Raw genomic sequence first — 23,933 nt, 5'->3', positions numbered from 1 at the left:
CTGATGCTCTGACTTCTGGTTCCTTGTGGACCTTGGAGGGACTGCCCTTTTCAGAACTAGCAAATTCCTGGATAGTAAACAACTCACCTTCAAAGAACAGGCCTTTCATAAGCAAACCAACCCCAATCACATCCTTTAAAAAACTCTCACACACTGAGACACTATCCACCCGCTGTAATCACTTCAGGGCCAGGTACCAGATGACTGCAGATAGCCTCTACCGCCCCAGAACCTGCTGAAATTATTCAAAGTAGCCAGTCCTAAATCTGCTAACCCTGCCTCAGAAACTACAAAACAAGCTCTTGCCTATGTTTTCTTCTTGCTCCCTCTGCCTCCTAGGCCAACCGTTGTACTTCCCTGTGTGGCCTTGCTTGGCGCGGCGCATGTCCCCTCCTCTTGGGAACTGTCAATAACTAGCTACCTCTTCAATAGCAGTGGTCTTCCATCTGTTGGCCCCACCACACCAAAATAATTTAAAAACATTTCCATTTCCCCATCTGGAAAATGGAATCCACCCTACAGAAGTGTATAAGGATTAGCCAAAATTCACAAAAGCATCTAGCCTGGTACTTTGCAAATAACAGATGCAAATATCTAATAAATGACTGCTGTTATCAACAAGGCACAAGTTATTGTTTGAAACAAGATAATTCTTATAAACATTTCAGAATTCTGAGATCATCGTTAGATCATTAGATACTTCGCTTATGCTTTTTCAATTCTCTTTGATTGCAGAACCCAACTGTAAAAGATCTTATTGGCTTTGGTCTTCAAGTAGCCAAAGGCATGAAATATCTTGCAAGCAAAAAGTTTGTCCACAGAGACTTGGCTGCAAGAAACTGTATGTAAGTATAAGAATCTATGTGCCACAGTCCAAATTAAGTGACAAAGAGGAATCTGTTTCCCACTGTTGAAACTAGTGAGGGTGTTTTCTCTTCTTATGCAAAAGTCCTTTATTTCCCTTACAGTTTTAAATCAAAATGTAAGCACTGGGGAGGTAGGCGGGGCTTTCAGGCTTTATCAAATGGAGAATTTAAAAGGAATTCTCCAGAGGGGGTCTTAAACAGCTGTTGTGTGCTTTTGCTTTTCTTTTCCCTTCCCACCAGTAGCCCCCAGTGTTGTGGTTTCACACTGCATTAGTGTTAGGGAGGGAGAATTTGATCTTCAGCATTTTACAGTGAAAAGGAGAAGGCCGGTAACACAAATACCAACATATTGCAACTTCCTAAGACTGGATTTGAAGTCAGCCTGCAGAAGCCCTACCAAAAATGGTATTTGGGAATGAATATACAAAGAGCTTTATTTGTGTCTGGCTGCCTGGGCTGTATAATTCAACAGTCAACAGTTTGTAATGGATTCAGTGCTTTCCTCACATAGCACTGATTCATGACTTATGGTATGTGTGAATGAGAGAGCTCTGCTATTAATTTCCTACCTTGGTTTTGGTCAGTGTAACAACATAAAAGCCAGCTTAAACAAAGGATGCATAGCCTCAGATAGCGGAAATTGATTTTTGTTGAGCCTTGCTTGCTGTGTTCATCGGATGCTTTACTGTGTATCCTATTTTTCTGTTATCTCCGTGGTGGGATATGTGAATTTTCTGTAATACCCTAGCCCATTTGTGAAAGAAATGGTAGACTAACAGTCCTGTGTCATCTCTCCCCCATAAAACTGAGTATTACTAGTAAGATAACAAGGGAAGATCTGCGATTGCTTGTGGTAGTCAATTGGCAAACTTGATTTAGCAACAAAGGAAAGCTAGGAGGGGGGCCAACAAAAGAGCAATTAAAGCAAGAGATTTTCTCATGCCACATCATTCATTGATCTCTTTGCCTGGCCTGTTGAATTTGTGATATAAATGTCGAGCATTTTTGTTCAAGAATTCCCATTGAAATTTAGTGTTGATCAGTAGAGGCCAGATGAAGCCCACTCTGCAGAAGCTACAGATTTTGAATATGAAGTCCCTGTTGCTACCTATAGATAGTCAGCATCACTGTAAATTATTCTATTTCAGGCGCCAGTAATAATTTTTGTCCTTTCTATAGGCTGGATGAAAAATTCACTGTCAAGGTTGCTGATTTTGGTCTTGCCAGAGACATGTATGATAAAGAATACTACAGCGTACACAACAAAACAGGCGCCAAACTACCAGTGAAGTGGATGGCTTTAGAAAGTCTGCAAACTCAGAAGTTTACCACCAAGTCAGATGTGGTAACGTACTGATCATCCCTGACCTCTCCTCTTTTACTTTCATACCCAACATTCATAGTAGTTTTATGGCAATTTAATTTTTTTCAAAAAAAGGAAGCATTCCACACGACTAATTTCAGTTTCTTCCTAAGGATAAATGACCCGCAGCTTGTTTTCATAAATTCATTCATTTATCAAAAACCTTTGTCTAGCAGGGCGCCATGCTAAATCTCTAGAAAGTCCCGAGCTGAACCAGGCCTGAGCCTGTCCTCCAGGAGCTTTGGCTCGTCAGAGAAGAGAAGGCATGTCTGTCAGTAACTGGGATTAGTCCAGCCGCTCATAGCTCCAGGGCAGCTGAATTCCACCTCGAGAAATCTGAAAGCTATAACCGAGACAGGCCCAGCAGTGAAGGCAGCATCCCTGTACCCAGCTGGACGTGTGCCCTTCCTGGCTCCTGGCTGGCTCAGTCGGCAGAGCATGTAACTCTTAATCTCAGGGTCAGGTGGGGAGTTCGAGCCTCACCTCGGGCGTGCAGCCTACTTAAAAAAAAAATCTAGAAACGTGCCCTTCTTTATCTACAAAGGCCATCTTCTCACAGAACAAGCTTCAAAAGATGGGAAGTGTCTCTCCTACCCTGTGTCCTGAGGGTGGGAGAGACTCTCCAGGGCAGCCAGGTTTGTTACTTCCCTTCTACCTGGTGGAGGAGGCAGGGCTGGATATAGGCCTTAAAGGAGGAGAGAATGGGCCACGAAACAAATAACAACCCAGATGAGGCAGAGGGGCAGGAAAGTATATGCATCTTTCAAGTTCTAAGGAAACTGTAAGCAATGGGCGATTTGGCAGAAATAGAAGGCACAGAGGGAAATCCTGAGGATAAACTGGGAAAAATATACACACGCTAGATCACAAAGGTTCTTGGAAACCAAATGAGGGAGTCTGGAATTTCTTCTCGGGCTGTGTGGAAAAATTAAAGTCTAATCGGATAACACCACCATCTCTACTCTAAGATGTTCTGAGAGAAGTACATGCGGGAAGATGACTTTTGAGGTAGAACTTGAAATAACACAGAAACTGTAGAACAGGAAAGAGATGGAAGGAAAGGCATCTCAGAGGTATTAACAACAATATTTAGCAAGAAATTGAAGATGAGCAAGTTATATGCTAGTGCGGTAACACGTGTGTGAAGCAGAGGAGTAAAAGCTGGTTGAGGAGGAAGGATACCAGTTGAGGCTTGAACATACTGAGTTTGACTTGGGAGTAAGACATCCAAGCGAAGGTCCATCGGGCATTTGGAAATGTGGATCTGCAGCTCGTATAACCTTGTTGGTTATCTCACTGGACTTGGGCTGCCATAACCAAGTACCACAGACGGGGTGGCTCAAACAACGGACATTTATTTCTCTCAGTTCTGGAGGCTGGAAGTGTGAGATGAGGGTGCCAACATGGTCGGGTTCTGGGGAGAGCTCTCTTCCTGGCTCGCATGTAGCTACCTTCTCACTGTGTCCTCATGCAGGAGAAAGAGCAAGAGTAAGCTCCCAGGTGTCTCCTCTCATGAGGAAACTAATGCCATCGGGAGGGCTCTACCTTCGTCCACACTCATTACCTCCCATTAGGTAGATGAGAGTCCCCACCTCCTAATACCATCACACTGGGCATTAGAATTTCAACATATGAATAGGATTAGAGGGTCCACAGTTTAGTCCATAACAGAGGTCAAGGGTGGAAATAGGCTTTTTAGAGTCCAAAAGCAATTACTCCGGAGAACCTACACATAGGAAATGAGGGAGAAAAGCAGAGGGACAAAAAACCTAGGGAAAGAGGCTGTCATGAGAGCCGGAGGAAGAGAAAGCTTCAAGAAGAGATGGGATGTGGTCAGCAGGGTCCACTGCTCCTCAGTACACAGAAACAGTCTTGAAAGTTGAGTGACTTGAATGGCTTGGAGGTTTAGAGTGGGCCGAGGAGCCCGGGTGTTGAATGTGTAGAATACTCTTACCCTATTTGCACGTACAAGTCAAGAGGACTGTGATGTGCAGAGGTAGAGAAACAGGGATTTTCAGTCCTTGAAGATAACAAGTGAAAAGGGAAAAAATGTCAACTGGTGACACCAGCAAACAAGGTAGGCAGAAAATAATATTAATGGAGGGCATAGGGTTCCAAAGAGAAAGGGTTGGCAGCTACTGAGAGATGACAGGGGACAGAGATCTGAGTATGGCTTTGGGAAGTGAGAAGTCATCTGCCCTCCTCCCCGTGAGTCAGCAGGTTTCAAAGACACTGTGGTCTTCAAGTGAAAGCAGAATTTCAGTTCCTGAGGAAGTGGGGGAGGCATTAAAGTCTAAGTTGAGAGTGACTGGGAGTTTGTTTTCAATAAACGTGTTACAGGATGTAGTGGAGGGATGAGACCTTGGAGTGGAAAAGATTAATAAAGGACGAGATAGTACATTCTAGAGCGTAATCCCTGGGATTTTGATCCTGAAAGATTCTGAAAAAGATGAAAGAAATGGCTAAAGAGGGAGACTGGGAACGTGTTGGTGACGGTGACGGGTGAAGGCATAATAAGGCAGGGAGAATTAGCCTGTCCGCAAAGAGCATACATTCCACCCCGACTGTTAGTCGCCATCAGGAACCAGACCGACGCTTACAACTCAGTAAGCCAAAATAACTTGGTTTTTTATAATAGGCAAAAGATTTGAATAGACCTTTCACCAAAGAGATACGTGGATAGCTAGCAATAAACACATGGAAACATATCCCCACGCGAGGCTTGTACGTGAATGTTCACAGTCCTGTTATCCATAATAGGAAAAAACCAGGAGCAATCCTAATGTCCCTCAGCTGGTGAACGGATGAGCAAAACATGTCATTTCTATACGATGGATCACTACCAGTCAGCACTATAGGGAACTGCTTGCTGATGCCTGCAACATGGATAAACCTCAGAAATACTGTGTCCAGCAAAAGAAGGCAGACTCACAAGATTGTATATTGAATGAAATGAAATTTCTAGAAAGCAGCAAAACTAGAGAGACGACAAACAGATCAGTGGTTGCCTGGATACTGAGGGCAGGAGGAAAGATTGACCACAAACAGGAGTGGAGAACTTTCTGGGGTGTTGGAATTGGTCTAAAAACTGAATTTCGGGGGCACCGGTGTGGCTCAGTCAATTAAGCAGCCAACTCTTGATTTCTGCAGAGGTCGGAGCTCTGGGTTATGAGATGCAGCCGTGCCTCAGGCTCTGTGCTCATCCAGGAGTCCGGTTGAGATTCTCTTCTCCCTCTGCCCCTCCCCCCGCCCCCACTTGTGCATTCTCTCTCTCTCTCTCTCTCTCTCTCTCTCTCCCCCTCCCACTCTCCCTCTCAAATAACTGACTAACTAAATAAATACATCTTTTTTAAAAATTGAATTGTGATGATAGCTGCACAAATAAATATACTAAACATCGTTGACTCACCCTAAAAAATGGCAGATTTTATGATACATAAGTGATACCTCAGCAAAGCTTTTTAAACAAAACCAAAAAAAGAAACTGATGAAATCTTGACTATTCAAGGCAAGAGTTGTGATTCTGAGGTTTTATTCTTTTTATTTTTTTATTTTATTTTATTTTAGTTTATCTTATCTTATCTTATCTTATCTTATCTTATCTTATTTTATTATATTTTATTTTATTTTATTTTATTTTATTTTATTTTATTTTATTTTGATTCTGAGGTTTTAGACAACCCCACACACGTACACACAGCGCGGAGGCCACCACTCCTTAGACAGCAGTTGTCACTCAGATTCTTGGCTGGAAATGCGCACTGGCTCCTGACGTGCAGAGCTGGGTCTCTCTCCCTCTCACGGAAGGACACCGTATCCCATGTAAAGGGTGGACGGGAGTCCTCCGTCTGGGTGCTGCGGCGGCAAATGCTCATGGACTGTGTGGATAAGCTCGCCCTAACTTTAATTTCCAAGACCTCACAATCCTTTGAATGTTGTCATGGAACATTCCCAAAAGCACGTGATAAGCTTGTAGGTAGAGACCCCCAAGCCGAAACCTGCCTGCGTATAGGAGGGTCTACTTTCTCACCGATGCCCAGAGGGAGCTCAGCTAAAATCTGAATCCTCTTGAAGCCCATTCAAGCATAACACGAGTCTCTCATACCCAGCCTCGTACAGTGTGCAGCACTTCGTGCAAGTGCTTCCAGTAACGTCAGTATGGACCTCCCAGGTGCTCACCCAGCGGGCCTCTTCACCCTGCTTCAGCGCTCGGACGTTGTCCACCACCCCTTCCTTCTCAAAATGTTCTCCTCTGGTTTCTGGGCCACTGTACCATCTGGTTCTCCTCTTGATTCTGGGTTATGTTTTCTTTAACCTTGACGCCTTCTCTCCCGTCTCTCACATCCCACGTGCAACTGTCCCTCAGGATTTTTGAGGGGAGGAGGGAGGTCTTTAGGCATCAACCTCCCTCAATAATTTCAACCATTCCCATCAACAGTAACCGTCGAATCTCTCTTCCTGGATTGTTTTCATCAGCACCACAAAGTCACCATGTTCAAAGTCCATTTCTTTGTCCAGTCCTGTGAACTGGCAATCCTTCATTTTTTGTTTCTATTAATGGCGTCATCATTCTGCAATACCAGCTGTACCCTTTTTAATCATTATGCTATACCAGCTGTACCCTTTTTTTTTTCCAGCTGTACCCTTTTTTAAGAATTGTTCTTCAAGTTTTGAAGCATCACCACCACCACCACCACTCCTAGGATATAGAAGTTCCATCATCCAGGAAAATTTCCCTGTGCCCCTTTGTAGTTAACCCCTATGCTGTCCCTAGGACCTGGAAAGCACAGGTCTGTTCCTGTCTCTATAGTTTTACCTTTTCTAGAATGTTGTATAAATGGAGTCATATACTCTTTCCATCATTCCTTAAAGGGCCTTTGATTCTGTTTCCTTTTACTTAGAATAAGGCATTTGAGGGTTATCCATGCTGTTCCAGTAGTATCAATGTATCTAGATGTTCTCCGCTTTTTTCAATTGTCGCAAAGAACCCATAAGAGAAAACTGCCCATCTCAATTATTTTTAAGTGTATGGCACTTAGTGTTAACTGACTAGAGACACGTTGTTGTGCAACCCATCTGTAGAACTTCTTCATCTTGCAAAACTGAAACTCTATACCCGTTGAAAATTCCCCGTCTCCCCCTCCCAACAGCCTATCTGTTTCTAAGAGCTTGACTACTTCAGATACCTCATGTAAGGGGAGTCATATAGTATTTGTCTTTTTGTGACTGGCTTGTTTCACTTAGCCTGATGTCCTCAAGATCCATTGTATGTTGAAGCATATGACGGGATTTTTTTTAAGGCCAAGTGATTTTCCATTATATGTTTGTACCACATTTTCTTTATTCATCTGTTGATGGGCATTAGGGTTGCTTCCATCTCTCGGCTATTGTAATAGCATCGTTATGAGCATGGATGTGAAAATATCTCAAGATACTGATTTCATTTCCTTTGATTATTTATGCATAAGTAGGATTGCTGGATCATATGGTAGTGGTTTTTTGGTAGTTTCCATTTTTAATTTTTTGAGGAATCTCCATACTGTTTTCCATAACAGAGTCACTCATCCCTTTTTATTTCTGAATGGTATTCCATTGTACAGATGTTCCACATTTTGTTTATCGTTTCACCGATTTGAAGGACAGTTGGGTTCTTTCTAGTTTGAAGCCATACTTGTACATAGTTACAAATGCTAAACATTTGCTTAAAGGTTTTGTGTGGAAAGGTTTATTTTTGGGGGGTAAAAATCCAGAAGTAGGATTACTGGGTTGTAAGATAAGTGTATATTTAACTCTATGAGACACTGCCAACTGTTTCCCACAGGGCCTGTATCATTTTATATTCCTGACAGTAAAATGTAAGAGTTCTAGTTGTTTAGCATCCTCACCTGCACTTGACATTGTCAGTTTGGAAGTTTTAGCCATTCTACTAGGCGGTAGTGGTGTCTCGTTTTCTTTTCAATTCGTATTTCCCAAGTGATTAGTGATGCTAAGCATCTTTTCATGTTTATTTGCCATCCTTCTGTCTCCTTTAGTGAACTGTGTGCTCAAATCCTTTGCCCATTTTTTTATTTTTTTATTTTATTTTATTTTATTTTTTTTATTTATGATAGTCACAGAGAGAGAGAGAGAGAGGCAGAGACACAGGCAGAGGGAGAAGCAGGCTCCATGCACCGGGAGCCCGATGTGGGATTCGATCCTGGGTCTCCAGGATCGCGCCCTGGGCCAAAGGCAGGCGCCAAACCACTGCGCCACCCAGGGATCCCCCTTTGCCCATTTTTTTTAAGTTTTAGAAGTTAATCTGTTTTTTTAATGGTTTATTTCTTTATTATTGAGTTGTTAGAATTCTTTATATATTTTTGGATTATTATTGTTAATTGTTATCAAAAATTCATGTTTTTGCAAATATTTTTTTCTAGTCTTTTCATCTTTTACTGGTATCTTTCAAAGAGCAGAAGTTTTAAATTTTTTGGAAAATTTTCTCAATTTACCAGTTGATAAAATGTTATTAATGTATCCATTTTTTTAATCAGTTGTGGATTTTTTGCAAATCATGTTGTATCTCAATTTACCCACTCTTGAGTACTTGAATCTGACTGTCTCCATTCCTTGCTTGCCTTAGCTGTGTCACTTTCTATCATTTTTTGTGGCTTATATAATACTCTGTCATGTCTAATAACTGCTTTGATCTTCACCTTTGATAAAGTTAGGTAGAGATTCTTCAGGTGAGCTCACTGCTGGTGCTCAGATACTCAGAATGGCTGGTCCGTGCACCCGTTAAATGCGAATGGCTGAGCTCTCCTGTCTAGAAACTAAAACTGACTAATGCATAAGCGTTGAACATCTACCTCTCCCTCTCTTTCTCTCTCCCCTTTTCGTTTTCTCTCTCTCCCTCTTTTTCTTCCCTTCCTCCCTCCCTTCCTCTTTCTCCTCCTTCCTTCTTTCTCTCCCTCCTACTCCCTGCCCACCCCTAGCCTCTCTTTTCTAGGTTGGCCTCATTCTCCTTCACTCTCTCCCCCACCATCTTGTCAGTCCCAAGCTATGCCAGAGAGTTTGGAATGCAGGCAGTCCTGTGCTTTTCCTGAAAGCTGCCTCCCTCTCACCGCTCCTGTCCTGAGTCCTCCAGCCCTCCTCTGATTCCCATTTCCCAAGTCCTATAATTCCTCAGAAATTTATCAATCTCTGTCTCCATTTTTGAATTTGCTTCCAAATAAACCTATAGCCAAGGCTATGGGTTAGGAGACCTAATCACAGACACAGACAAGTAACCAGCCTCTCAAAACTTTGGTTTCCTCATCCTTAGAGCATCTATAAGACCAGTTACATTACAGGGTTTTTATAAGGATTAACTAAAATAATCTTTTTTTAAAGGACATGATGGCTGTTCCTGGCTTATTGTATGATATATACTCTTTCCTACCACCCTAATTTGGGAGTCAGTCTCATTGGGTTCCATGTTGCCAAGATGCAGTAGCGCCCCTCACCTGTTCTTGTTCAGAAACTCCTCTGGCTGGTCTCCTTATGTGAATGGGCTTCCCGTATTTGTCTAAAGCGTAGTGTTTATTGTAGGTGCAATTTCCTGGAGCCCAACCGCATGTCCCATCCATTTCAGCTTAGCTCACTTTCAACACTCAAAAACTCCCACAGTATGCTCTTGTTTCAACCTTATCTATCGCTTATCCCCCTCATCTACTCTACGCATCAAGGAGAGTGACCTAATGTTCTTATGGTTGAAAAAAACGCACAAGTACCTCATCTCTAGAGCCATTCCCTCCATCCAGAGCTCTTCCTGCCTGCACATTCTATGCACCTAGAAAACAAATGCTCCCCACTCTTGAAGTCTAGGGCAGCCCAGGTGGCTCAGGGGTTTAGTGCTGCCTTCAGTCCAGGGCGTGATCCTGGAGACCCAAGATCGAGTCCCATGTCAGGCTCCCTGTATGGGGCCTGCTTCTCCCTCTGCCTGTGTGTGTCTCTGCCTCTCTCCCTCTCTCTCTCTCTCTCTCTCTCTCTGCCGCTCATGAATAAATAAATAAAATCTTTTAAAAAAAAAATCTACTGTCACTTTCCTCCTGAAGCCTTTCTCAGTACCCCAACCTTACCTCTTTGACTTTTCATAGCATTTGTACCTCTTTTCTACTATTGCTCTGTATTACTCTATCTAACTGTTCTGTGTGACAGTTGGTTGACAGTTAATACTCTTAACCCTGTTAAATCAACCTTAGGCTCATCCAGTAACTTGGACAGTAACCTACTTGTGCACCAAGTGTCAGTAGATACTTGTTATATTGATTTAAACTTCAATGCAAATTCTGTAACTTAAAGGTTAACACAGTGGAGTTGTCAGAAGTGGCTCATAAGATATTCAGTTTTTGGAAACTTCGATTTTGAAAGGCTGCAGGGGCCAACGGTTATTTAGTTCCCACCTGGGAAAGAGTGTTTTCTCTATTTAAATCAAGGCAGTCAGTGGCCTTAAAGGGTTCTTGCACTTGGCAAAGGGAAAGCCATTAATGGAGAGGGAAAGCCATTAATGGAGATTTGTATCAGCAACTACAGTATCTACCTCGTTTTTGTGGGGCTGTCACAGTGTTCAGATAGACATGCTTTATTCTCCTGGCTGAATGCTACAAGCTGCACTTGCTTCTCAATGTTCTATTTTCCTACCCTGCCTGTCTGGTCTGTGTTCTCCTTTCCCTCCAAGCCTCCTTTTTTTCAGGGCCTCCTTTCTGCCCTCCTATGCTTCTTGGTCGTCAGTGGCCTAGATGTGTTGCTAAGGAAGAGCTGATTTCCTGGGTCCTCAGCCAGCGGATCCCCACATGCCGAATTACTCTCTTTGTGTCACTCTCACTTTGGCACACGTCCAGGGGGAGATAATATGTATGACCTAGTGTATTCCAAGTAAAGTGCTTTAAATCAAGAAATTGCATATTTAGTGCAGTTTAGTAGACCAAGTAAGACCCAAGAGTCAAGAACTCTTAAATGTTTATCCCAGTGTGAATTCAGATTTATTGGGGGAATTTCTAGCAAGTCACTTAACCTCTCTATGTCCCTATAATATTCCAACAAAGTACTAATACAGCTGTTTTATATTAATCTTGTACTTTAACATTCTTAAATTACATTTATTTTATTGAAATTAGTTTTCAATAGAGAACCTTCTTGCCTTGCAGTTTTATCACTTCTGATTTTTAATATGAATTTGTACTTACACTGACTTAGAGTTTGCCTTTTAACATTAACAGTTAGATGTGGTTACATTTCTTTTTGATTCTTGGTGTTTTGTTGATGGTTACATTTCTTTTTTTTTTAAGATTTTATTTATTTATTCATGATAGACATAGAGAGAGAGAGGCAGAGACACAGGCAGAGGGAGAAGCAGGCTCTATGCCAAGAGCCCGACGCGGGACTCGATCCCGGGACTCCAGGATCGCACCCTGGGCCAAAGGCAGGCGCTAAACCGCTGAGCCACCCGGGGATCCCTATGGTTACATTTCTTAAAGAGTATTTACACTTATTAGGAAATCCAACAAATTTAAATCTTGGAAAGCTTCCTTTATCTTCTTTTATGAATCATATAAAATTGTACTGAAACTATTGGCAAAGAGAAAGATAGAGACGTGTTAATGCTTTGATCCTATGAGAACCTGAGAACTGTACTGTACTAACTGTAGATGAAATCTTAATCATCATGTGGACTTCAGACATTCTTTTTAAAAACCTTACATTTGCTTATAATCTAAACTTTATCCAATTCCGGTGCAATCATAGAATGTATAGCTTCCTAATTGCCTTTAAGGAAATGTTTGCCCCAACAAGCAATGGTATCGAATATGCTCAGCTCAATTTAGTTATCAAGACCTACTCATCACCTTTCATGTTCATACGGTCACAGTCCTCACCTGGATTCTCCCTTCCGTTGTTTGACTAGTGGTCCTTTGGCGTGCTCCTCTGGGAACTGATGACAAGAGGAGCACCACCTTATCCTGACGTCAACACCTTTGATATAACAGTTTACTTGTTGCAAGGCAGAAGGCTCCTGCAACCCGAATACTGCCCAGATCCCTTGTAAGTAGGAATTTTGACAGAAATCTCCTGTCATGCCTATATTCTTTACTTTTTCCAAAGTGCCTGCCTTCATGATGTCTGTCATAGCATTTCTTCCTTTTTGAAATAGATACGAAGTGATGCTAAAATGCTGGCACCCTAGAGCTGAACTGCGCCCATCTTTTTCTGAACTGGTCTCCAGGATATCAGCAATATTCTCTACTTTCATTGGGGAGCACTATGTCCATGTGAACGCCACTTATGTGAATGTCAAATGTGTTGCTCCATACCCTTCTCTCTTGTCATCACAAGATAACATTGATGGCGAGGGGGACACATGATGGAAGGATACCTCATCAGCTCCCTTCTGAGAAACGTCATAGAACTTTCCAAACAACAGTCTACACTTTGTTCGATGTTTTTTTCACTGCCTGTCCATTGAAAGGGCACCAGATATTTTTTGCTTTTGCCAAGATTGCACTATTATAGGACTTTATATTGCTATTTAAAATGACTAGATTCTAAGGAATTTCTCCACTGACAGAGCCAGAAGCTTTGTCCCCTAGGCCAGTGACCAACAGCAACCGCACAGCTGTGATGATGCTCCTGTACATTCAGGCCAAAACCTGAATTCTAGGTTGAAATCTTTAAAAATCAGGATCCTCCATGGTTTCATATGAGAAACAGAGGCAATGAATTCTGAGGGTTCTTGATCACAGAAAATTCAGAAGAAGTGGTAAACTTCAGGACAGACATGGCCCCAGTACCAAGCCATTCAATTAGAATCAAAGTGTTTCAAAGAACTTTCATGTGTTGTATGGTCACTAACATTTTTTGTTACTGATGTTGTCATTTTCCCATTAGGCAAACATTCCCTTTTAAATTTTTGTTATCACATTCCTTTTAATGGAGAAATATCGATAGGCAACACAGTGAACATTTCAAAATGGCAGGATATGAAATTAATAGGGATATTTACATATTGTACATAGATGACATTAAGAAGGTTCATAAAATAGCTTAGTCACAATGAAATATTTAGTTGTCATTTAGAAATCAACTGAGAATGATACTGTTCTAATGGTTGTGGACATTTAGATGGTTTGTATTTTTTTTTAATGAAGATTCTGAAAATAAAACAAGTGATTTGTGATCGGTGTTTTTAAAGGTAACCAGCATGTTTTTAAAGCAGGATACATCTAACTATAAGGTTCATTCGTTCCAATCATGGCTCACGTAGGGCAAAGAAAGGATCAATGGACTGGAAATATTAGCCTCTTTCTCAGGTGGCAGCTTCCCACTCCACAAGCAATTGGAGGTAATAAAACTTTCTGGGAGTCCAGTTTTTCATTAGGGTATGCTTTGTGTGAAGCAAGACATATTTTACAAAGAAATAAAAGCGATTGAAAGTTCCAGCCATTTCACCTGGATGAACAGTTATTCTGGGCAGGACTTTGTAATGTTTTGTTCTGTGGGATTTTGTGCTTACTACTGTATAGTGCATGTGGCACAGGATACTCTGTTTTTGTCAATGTAAACACTTAAAGTATTATATTTTTATAAAAATGTTTATTTTTAATGATATAAGAAAACTTTTGTTAGGCCACGAAAATACTGCACTGTGAACATTTCAGACAAGGTATGTCAGACTTGGATTATTAAAAACATAGTTCTCAATGGCTGTAAATAGTGATAAGGAAATGTACCGATTGCCAGTACACCCCACCCTCATTACATCACCAGGACTTGAAGCCAAGGGTTAACACAGCAAGCTACAAAGAGAGTGTGTTACACTGAAGCTCAGTAGTAGAGCTGGGCCGATATTACAAGAGAGTGATTACAACCTAAACTGTTTGACAATGGTGGAATTTGCCAGAAGACACAAAGGATTGTGCTGCAGAGATATATTCCAATTTAAATACTGTTTCAGAAGAGTAAAGAGTGATACTAATGCACAAATATTGCAAATGGTAGGTAACAAAAAAACTCTGCAGAAACAGATACCTACTAGCAAGAGGATGAATGCATCAGGAACAGAAACAGCTTGTGGAAACAACCCATCAACAAGACCACACACCTGTATATATGCTTAAGAAGGCTGCAATGTGAAAATCATATTTGCTATTTATGAACATGTCCTTAGGTTAATGTGTCTGGACAGATTGTGAGAGTAAGTGGTTCTTCTAAGAATTAGATACTTGTCACTGCCTATACCTGCAGTTGAGCTGAATGGTACTTTGTATGTTAATAGTTGTTGTTTTGATAAATCATACAATTAAAGTAATGTATCATCTTGTTCCTGAGAGTTGGTTATTGCTAGTCATGCTTGATTACCTATTCCATTTACATAATGACAGAGGAAGCCTAAGATTGATTTCACCAGGCTGCATCAAGATCATCCATATATAAGAACCTCAGTTAATTCCTGGACAGCTAAAGGAACTTGCATCCTTGAATCTCAGGAAGTCTCTGTCTTTCTAAGAGTGGTTTGCCCTGAGTTCCCAAATTACCCGCATTTCTCTTGCAACTGCTAGAGCACCTGTCTCCTACTTTTAGCATGACACTCTTCTCCAGCAAGGTGCATCCTTGGACCAGACACTATGACAATAAAGCTGAAAACCTATAGTTGGCAGAGAGGTATCTAGTTGGGTGTTGGAGGAGAGAGGCCTTCTTAGCCTCTTAAAACTACCCTTTCCATATACACAGGTTCCCACCCATCAGGAACCCCCAGCTACTAGAAAACATACCTTCAGGTTACCTCGTGAATATTCTTGTAATGGTAAGGGGATTCAAAGGTGATAGTTCAGTCATCTAAAAATCGCTGGCACTTGAGCAATCTGGTTTCAAAAAAGACCCAAAATTAAACTGATGCTTACAAAATATGGTGGGGGCTGATTCTTTATGAGAGAGCATTCATTCCTTGTACACAGTGGCGCTCCCTCCTAGCCAAGAAATGCACCTCTATAAGAAACTCGATCAGACTCCATACCCCTGAAGGAAGGACAAGAACCTGTCATCTTTATATCCCTCATGTCTGGCACTTAGTAGCTTCTGAAATAATTGCTGAACTGAAACCAAATGTTCCTATCCTTAATCACTTTAAACCACCACAGATACAGTTATTACCTATGTAGCTTGCATGATATTTGGTAAACAATGACGTGGGCAGGGATAAAAGGATCCTCTTTTGCAAAATTTTGCTTGATGCTCTGAATTTTTTTTTTTTTTTAAGCAGGCTCTATACCCAGGGTGGAGCCCAACGCAGGGCTTGAATTCATAACCCTGAGATCAAGATCTGGGCTGAAATCAAGAGTCAGACACCCAACTGACTGAGCCACCCAGGTGTCTCGAATGCTCTGAATTTTTAATTATAGGATTTTTCATTTTACAATGCAAGCACCACTTATATTTTTGCCCTTTCTGACCTACATAGCAAATTGCATCCTTAAAGAAATACGGGGAAGGAATATATAACCTGTGAAAGCTCATCAAATGTTGACAGACATTCTACATTATTAATCTACCCAACCTGGTTCAAGAAACAAGTTAGCATTATATAAAAGAAATTGATTAGTATTTCATTTAATTCAACTCATATTTTTTGAGCAGCTACAAATGTCAAGCACATATACTAGGTAATGGAGATTTAAGAATACAGTCCCTCCCACCCCAAGGAATTTAATGGAAGAGACAAATAAAATTATACAACTAGTGCATATTATAACCATGCATTTCTTAGATCTGTAAACTATCTTGAAGAGACCTCACAGTTTATAAGTGGAAGATTGTATCTTTGGACCCCCTTCCCCCACTTCTCAATCCCATCCCCCACCCCTAGCTACCATGAATCTACTCTTGGTGTTCTTGTTTTTTATTTTGTTGATGATTTCCTTTGCTGTGCAGAAGCTTTTGTTTTTTTTTATTGAAAGAGAGAGTATGTGTGAGTGTGTGTGTGTGTGTGTGTGTGTGTGTGTGTGTGTGTGTGTGCAAGCAGGGGAGGGGCAGAGGGGGAGAGAGAGAGAGGATCCCAAACAGGCTCCATGCTCAGCACAGAGCCCAGCACGGGGCTCAATCTCAAGATGGTGAGATCATGATCTGAGCCAAAATCAAGAGGCAGATGCCCAGCTTACTGAGTCACCCGGGCACCCCTGTGCAGAAACTTTCTAGTTTGATGGAGGCCTACTTGTTTATTTTTGCTTTTGTTACCATTGCTTTTGGCATCAGACTCAAAAAACCATTGCCAAGAGTTTACTCCCTATGTTTTCTTTTAGGGCTCTATGGCTTTAGATCTTATGTCCAAGCCCTCAAGTCATTTTGAGTTGAATTTGTGTATGGTGTACGATGGTAGTCAGTTTCCTTTTCTTACATGTGGCTGTTCAGTTTTCTCAACACCATTTATTGAAAAAACTGTCCTTTCCTCATTACATATTATTGGCTCTGTTGTAAATTAATTGACCATATGCATGGGTTTATTTCTGAGCCCTTTATTCTGTTCCATTGATTGGTGTGTCTGTTTTTATCCAATACCATACTGTTTTGATTACTATAGCTTTGTAATATCACATGAAATCACAGATTAAACATTCCAAAGTGAAGCCTGCTAGGCAAATAGATCAAACCCTGACCTACCTTGGGCAAAACATTGAGCCTCTCTCAAATATACTAACCCCACTTACTTCACAAAGTTGTTTGAGGACTAAAAATAATAGCATGGAAAGGTACCTAGTACACCATAGTTGCTCATTAACTGTGATATTATTATTATCTTCAATCTTGGACAGTGGAGCCCATGTAAAGGTAACTTGATTGAAGGGGGAAATTAAGCCTGAAAGGGACCTTATAGATGTTTAAATCCAAATCCTTACCTCATTCACCTCCTACCTGCTTTATACGGTAAACACAGAGCTGCCATTTCATCTTATCCTTGAGTACTGAGGTGGCAGTGTGGTGTGTGTGTGTGTCGAGGAGGGCAGGGTGATGAGAAGGGTGACAAGACAGTGACAGAAGGGTGGCACCTTTCCTTCTAGTGCTGGACACCTGAAGCATACATCCCCCTCTTCTTCTTTCCTTAAATTCCCTACTATTTCTTTAATCACTTCTCTAATGACTAATTTCCTTTCTTCTTGTTTAGTCTTTGGACCTAGAATATACAACAGACATGGGGGGAAGAAACCAATCTGTCTAAATTACAGGAAAGTTGCACAAAAGCACAATGACAGGAGTCACAATTCTCAGTATTCAACATCTAGAGCTTATTACTGTTCTTTGTTTTCCTCGAATGGATGATTAATGATTATTCAGGTCCAGGGAAAAGTGGGCTAAGTACAGTATTGTTTTAGTTACATGATGTGTGTTTGGAAGATAAGGAATGCTACGTTAATATTGCAGTCCCTCTGGATGACTAGACATACACAGGTAACCACACAGTTGAGACAACTGCAGGAGATAGGTACGCAGGTATTATGCTCCAAAGTAAGAAATGCTTACTGCTTTGGATTCCATAAGGCGTTTTTCCTTTTCATACTTGACATTTTTCTTCAAGGCTATCTCGAGTCCCTATCTATCAAAAATTGGAAATAAGTTCGGTCATAAACCAGTGAAATATTTCAGTTGGCGAAGTGAAGGTAATAAAACAGAGGCTCATCCAAACTGTCCTTTGTAGTAAATTACACCCGAGGCCTAGATTACGTCAGCCTAAGGTATTGATCACGACGCTGAGAGGTTTATAACTACTATTGACTTACCGTGCGACCCGGGAGCAGAAATCTAGGAAAATTGCAAAAGCATATCTCTGGTAATGAAAAGCCCATCATTAATAGAACTTCCTATCCTGTCATCTAACTAGTGCTCTGTTGGCTTTAAGGCAAATATTTAACAAATGCTGGAAACAAGGATTTTTGCTTTCTCCTTTTATTCCGTTGCGTGCTTCTGAGTTATTCTGATCAATGTGTTTCCCTTCTTAATGATAAAAAATATAGGTTTAAAAAAAAAGTCATGAATTAATTAGTCCCATATAAAAATTTGCATCCAATCATTCAAACGGCTGTTAATCCTATATTAATATTTTTAAAATTTTTTTTACTAAGAGCTAATTCCCCGTATGGACTAATTTAGAATAGGGCTACTGTCCTAGTCTCCTGGGCAGTAAAACCCTACCTGGTTGAGCATTCTGAAAACTGGTTGATGTCAAAGAAGCAATTCCAAAATGGAACTGGACATATATAGGATGCATAAACAGAATGTTTAATTTAAGGAAACCAGCATCAATTGAACACTTGAAGCTCTGGATCCAGACTACAATAATAATTAATTTTTATCCTTTTTTTGAAAAGAAGCCCTTTGTCTTTCGGCATTCACTTTTTCATTGTCCCATGCGTACATTCTTTTCACCACATGAGCTCCAGGCTGGCAAAAACATCCACTAATCCTTAGACCTCTGGGTTGGAACGACAAAAATGCATAAAATCTTACCAGGCCAAAAGAGATCAACTTTAAAAATCTTTGGCATCCAAACATGTCAGAACTGTTTTTCACTGACTCCCCAAGCCATTTGTGTTCCCCGCTATGGTCCATGGGACCTATAATATCACTTCCTACTTTTATTGGGCAGTCTGGAATTTTTAAGAACCATACATATTTCATTTACCTTTCTGGCTTGTTTATAATTTTCACAGTTGTCCTAGAAGTTTTCTTTCTTCTCTAATTCCAAAAGTATTGGAGGTGGTAATGGACACACTGCTCTCTGCCAGCTGAAGCCGTCACTTTGACGTTTGCCCCTGTGTTCTGGGTGACATCTGTTCTTTCCATTATAGGCAAGCTGGGCCCTTCCTCCTGTAGAACTGCGCTGAACAACCACCATATTTATCAGAGGCAATGGTGCTTGTAAACAAGAAATGCTAAATTCAGAGTCTCTGTGAAATCCTGCCACACATATCTGAAGTCAGACGCATGATCTTCAGACATGATTTCAGAAGTCCCAAAAAAGGAAAATCACAGAGAAACCCAAATATCCTATCAGGATATTTTTGCAAGCTGTTTCTAATTTTTCTTTGGACTAAGAGAATTAAACATAGGGAATTTAAATTCTCTTCGGTGGTAGCTGAGGGGTCTGTGAAAACACACTCGGGTAAAGCAAGAAGTCGCTATCACAGAGATACTGGAAAAACATATTTCAGAAGGAAAACATCCAGTGTTAAAACTACATAGATATTTTTTTTCTGAAAATGAACTTAATTGGTAAAACTAATAATGATGATACTAATGATCTCATCCCAGAACACATCACAGGAATTAATGACTGTCTGGCAGCTAATGGGCTAAGGTAATGCTCTCAGGAATTGGTCTTGCTTAATGAAATGCTGCTTGTTTAGTAAACGAATGCTTAAAATGACAGTAGTAAAAACTCAAGGCTGCCATCATCAAGCCTGGTTGATTCACAGGGAGAAAAAAAAAAAGCTAAACACAATGTGTCACATGCTGCTCTTACTTTTTTATTCATTTGCGATTCAGAAAAAATACATGTCCTTTATAATTTTTTCTTCCATACATCTGTCTCCCACTTTTACTCTGGGGATATGTTTACTGATAGATTGTTTAACTGACAGAGAATTAACCTGTTAATGAAAACGTAACCCCCTATAGCGCAGGCATATCAAACCTAAAATTATGATTTGCTTTGAATGGTTTTCTTTTAAATACTGTGATGTGAAAGACGTAGATCCTCCCAGTGGGCTCTAGACTATTGTCTCCAAATTATACTTAGTTTAGGAGTCGTTACATTACATCTTATTCCAGATTATTCTAACAACTGATTCGGCCCTCTCCATGTTGACTCTTCCTTATGATCCAAAACCAGCTGCCAAAACTATATATCTGATTACGTCATTTTCCAGCCTGAAAACTTGTACCCACACCTAGATATTCCCTGGGTCAATTCTTTATGTTGTTATGTCCTGTTTTGTTTTGTTTTTAGTGTATATCCTCATGGAAAAAAATTTTAGACCGAAAGAGATAGAGCGGACAGGAAATGCCCTCTGAGCACTCTCCCAAACCCTCCATCCTCACTTCCTACAGGGAAACAAAGTTAACACGTTCTTGTATATTCCGGAAATTTCCCCCTTAAGTTCTAAACTAAGCCACACACTTTCAGGACATTCTTCAAAAGCCTCCATTTTATTGACCAAACTGTCATTCATCATCATCTCCTAATCAAGAAATTATGTCTCTACCTTTGATGACTCTGAACTTCCACCAAAAATACCCCCTTTTGACATTAGCAGCATAAACAGGGCTAAACCAAGTCATTTGGACCATTGCCTTCACCCAAGCTGACTTAATAATTTGGTGCCCCTTCAAGCTGTTATTCTTAAAACATTTTTTCAACTTTTATTTAAATAGAAGATTGAAATGATGTTCTTTTAATAAAAAAAATTAAAGGAACAGATTTACTTCTTTCCATTTAACGAAGCAGAATCTAAACACTAAAAAAAAAAATCAGCAAGATATAATACTTTTCTAAAATTCTAGTTCTCTTTTACAATATTCCAACCAAACCAGCTCGGAAATTATAAAGGGTTTTAAACTTAGGTAATAAAAATAAATCACCCATTCCTGATATGCAGCATTCTGTGAGGGATTATTTTCAGAGTTTCAGCTGACGGACAACTTTTAACTGACTGGAACTGTACTTAACGTGTGGCAAACATACACCACAGAGATGAGTTGTTTACTGTAGCAAGTTATTTTGCTTCGCTCCAACTGTCCTTTTGGCAGGAGCACACCCAACCTAATTTTGTCCGTTACATAAGGAGCCACATGTGGAAACCTGAATCAGCTGACATCCTATTACTGACTTAATCCAGCCATAATTCAGTGCGCAGTGACCTGATGGGCCCATGTCTTACTCTCATTCTGGAAAGCTCTCTGGCATAGAGGTCAGGGGACAGCCTCTGGGATCAGACACCGTAGGTTTGAATCATGTCCACCACTTATCAGCGGTGTGATTTTGGACAAGTTCTACCAACCTTTCCAAGCCTCAGTTTCCACATCGAGAACATGGAAATATGAGTTGGCGACTTCCTCATGACGCTGCATGAGAATTGAATGAAACAATGCACACATAATTCTCAGTAAGTGGCAGTAATTATTTCTGGAGAGCTTGGCTTTATTACTATTAATGTTATCATTATCATACTCATCGCCATCATCACCATCATCATCCTCATCCTCCTCTACTTATAACCCGCCTTGTTCCTCAGGAAGATTCATTGTGGAAGAACCTAGAATAAAATTACCACCAAAGAGGTTCAAAGTTTAGCATAATCCAGAAATATGTGAAGGTAAAAGTCATGAAAACAGATGCCAGTTTTCTTTATCCTTTTTCATAGTACCAGCCTGGGTGTCAGGAACAGTGGGTCCACTTTACTACATGTGTGACCCTCGGTGTCACGATTCTTCCCTATAAAGTATGAGGATGATTATACTCACCGTGCTGGCTATAAATATTAAAAAATATAATATGGTTTTATACAAATATAGGTATCATTATGATCATTAGATTCATCAAAATATTCTTTTTAATTTCAAGAAATCTCCTTAGAATTCATCGGATGGATAAAATGTCCTCTAACCAACCCCAGCACTTTCCTTGCTCCAGCATAATTGCTGGAGCTGTTTACAGAGACCTGTCCTTAGCATCAGTGGGCTCAGGACTGGAGGGGGCCACGAATCTGCCCCTGGGCCTCAGCACGGGGCTTCTGGGTGCTCATTGCTAGCTGACCCTTAAACAACTCCACGTCCTCTTTGGAGTTCAAAGTTTGGGGCTGAAATCACTGCCCCTTCTCAAAGATAAACAAAAATGCAGATCTGAAGTGGTGTCCTGAGCTAACATGAAACAAGTGGAGTTGAATCTCATCAGGGCAGTGTTTTTCCAACATAATAAATTACTCTTTGTTTAAATCAGAAACTGAATTCATTTTATTTTCCAAAATCGGCCCTGCCAGGTTTCCTTGATTTAATTGTATCTTTTTCGTCTGCTGACAATGGAAAGCAGAAGAAAATAGTCTTGCTAAGGAAATGAAATATTACCAAGAAAAACAGGCATTCTCACACTGTATGAGTGGGCTTTTTTTTTTTCTCACATTCAATTTTTTTATAAGAAAAAAGGTCTCTACCCTCTGAAACAACAGCATTATTGCAGTTACTATTAGGTCATATCTACATGCCCCAAAAGAAAATGTTGGAAAGAAAATTAACTAGTTCATAAGGGTATGGACAACATTATTTTTAAAAGGAAATGGTTTTTCATGCATAGAAAGAATAACAAATCATAGCAAAGAAAAGTGAGAGTTGGAACAATTATTTAAATAATTCAAATAAAAATTCATGATTAAAGCCTCTGTGGAGTTCAGCTAAAATCATTTAGAGGGAACAAAAATTCACCAAATCGTGACTATAATTCTTCAATTTACTTAGCTCACACAGCCCTTTCTTGTATAGCAGAGAAAAGCTCAGTCCTGATCGACTGGTAAGGTCTTATAATGAAAGAATAAGATTTTGAAGTAAGAAAAGGCTAGGTTCCCATCCCTGCCCTGCCACTACTCAGCATTTTCCAGGGGGAAATTTTGGATTTTCATTTATTAAATTTTAAAATATTTTTGAGAGTCTTTGACATGATAGGCAGTGTTCTAAGGAAGGAAAAACACAGCAGGGAATATACTAGACAGGACTATTTGCCGCCATGGGGCATTTATTCCAAAGCAGGGAGAAGGAAAGAGAGAAAAAGAAAAAGAAGCCTGGAGGGAGGGAGGGAGGGAGGAAGGAAGGAAGGAAGGAAGGAAGGAAGGAAGGAAGGAAGGAAGGAAGGAAGGAAGGAAGGAAGGAAAATGGATGGGTGTATAGGTAAATACACAAACCTTATTTTCAAATTGTTAGAAGTGCTGTGAAAGGAAAGAACCGCAGAAAAGGTAAGGCCTGGAATGGCCATTTGGCATAGGGGAAGCAGAAGAGGCCTAAGAAAGCAAAATGTGAGCTGAAGCTGGGGAGGATGAGCCAGCAGCCCCAGAGGCAGAGAGAACAGCAAGTGCAAAGGCTGTTTCTGGAGGCAAGAAAGGGCCCGTTGAAGCTCAGGAAACAGACCCACACGGCTGTCATGTGAAGATGTGAGTGACCACGAGTTAGGGATCTATTCTAACAGCAGTGGAAAGCTACGGAAGGGTGTCAGAGGGGCTTTTTATTTTTATTTTATTATTTTTTTTAATCAGATTATATTGTAATTTTATTTAATTTTTTTTAATTTATTTTTTATTGGTGTTCAATTTACTAACATACAGAATAACCCCCAGTGCCCGTCACCCATTCACTCCCACCCCCCGCCCTCCTCCCCTTCTACCACCCCTAGTTCGTTTCCCAGAGTTAGCAGTCTTTACGTTCTGTCTCCCTTTCTGATATTTCCCACACATTTCTTCCCCCTTCCCTTATATTCCCTTTCACTGTTATTTATATTCCCCAAATGAATGAGAACATATAATGTTTGTCCTTCTCCGACTGGCTTACTTCACTCAGCATAATACCCTCCAGTTCCATCCACGTTGAAGCAAATGGTGGGTATTTGTCATTTCTAATAGCTGAGGAATATTCCATTGTATACATAAACCACATCTTCTTTA

At 40.6% G+C, this 23,933-nt stretch overlaps 1 protein-coding gene and 1 long non-coding RNA gene across 5 annotated transcripts in view; one reads left to right on the top strand and one right to left on the bottom strand.

The window, feature by feature from the left end:
* LOC140608600 (uncharacterized) overlaps positions 1–18,429 on the bottom strand; it is a 54,293-nt gene extending 35,864 nt beyond the window's left edge. Inside the window, exons 1-2 of the long non-coding RNA XR_012010580.1 lie at positions 18,012–18,429; positions 15,015–15,104 (exon numbers count right to left, since the gene is read on the bottom strand). This is a non-coding gene — a long non-coding RNA (uncharacterized lncRNA). The remainder of the gene's footprint in view (positions 1–15,014; positions 15,105–18,011) is intronic.
* The window catches only part of MET (MET proto-oncogene, receptor tyrosine kinase), a 124,153-nt gene that overhangs the window by 98,167 nt on the left and 2,053 nt on the right, over positions 1–23,933 (top strand). For 3 of the 4 annotated variants that reach the window (XM_072783341.1, XM_072783339.1, XM_072783340.1), the window contains 4 exons: positions 736–845; positions 2,046–2,211; positions 12,152–12,288; positions 12,398–14,563. In XM_072783341.1, the coding sequence (XP_072639442.1) occupies positions 736–845; positions 2,046–2,211; positions 12,152–12,288; positions 12,398–12,608 (624 nt within the window). In that variant the 3' untranslated portion in view covers positions 12,609–14,563. Of the gene's footprint in view, positions 1–735; positions 846–2,045; positions 2,212–12,151; positions 12,289–12,397; positions 14,564–23,933 lie in introns of those variants that run through there. The other variant, XM_072783342.1, reaches the window with a different exon arrangement.

The sequence above is a fragment of the Canis lupus genome, chromosome 18, assembly GCF_048164855.1.
Source record: "Canis lupus baileyi chromosome 18, mCanLup2.hap1, whole genome shotgun sequence".
Lineage (NCBI taxonomy): Eukaryota > Metazoa > Chordata > Mammalia > Carnivora > Canidae > Canis > Canis lupus.
This window is presented reverse-complemented; position numbering and strand designations above follow the sequence as displayed.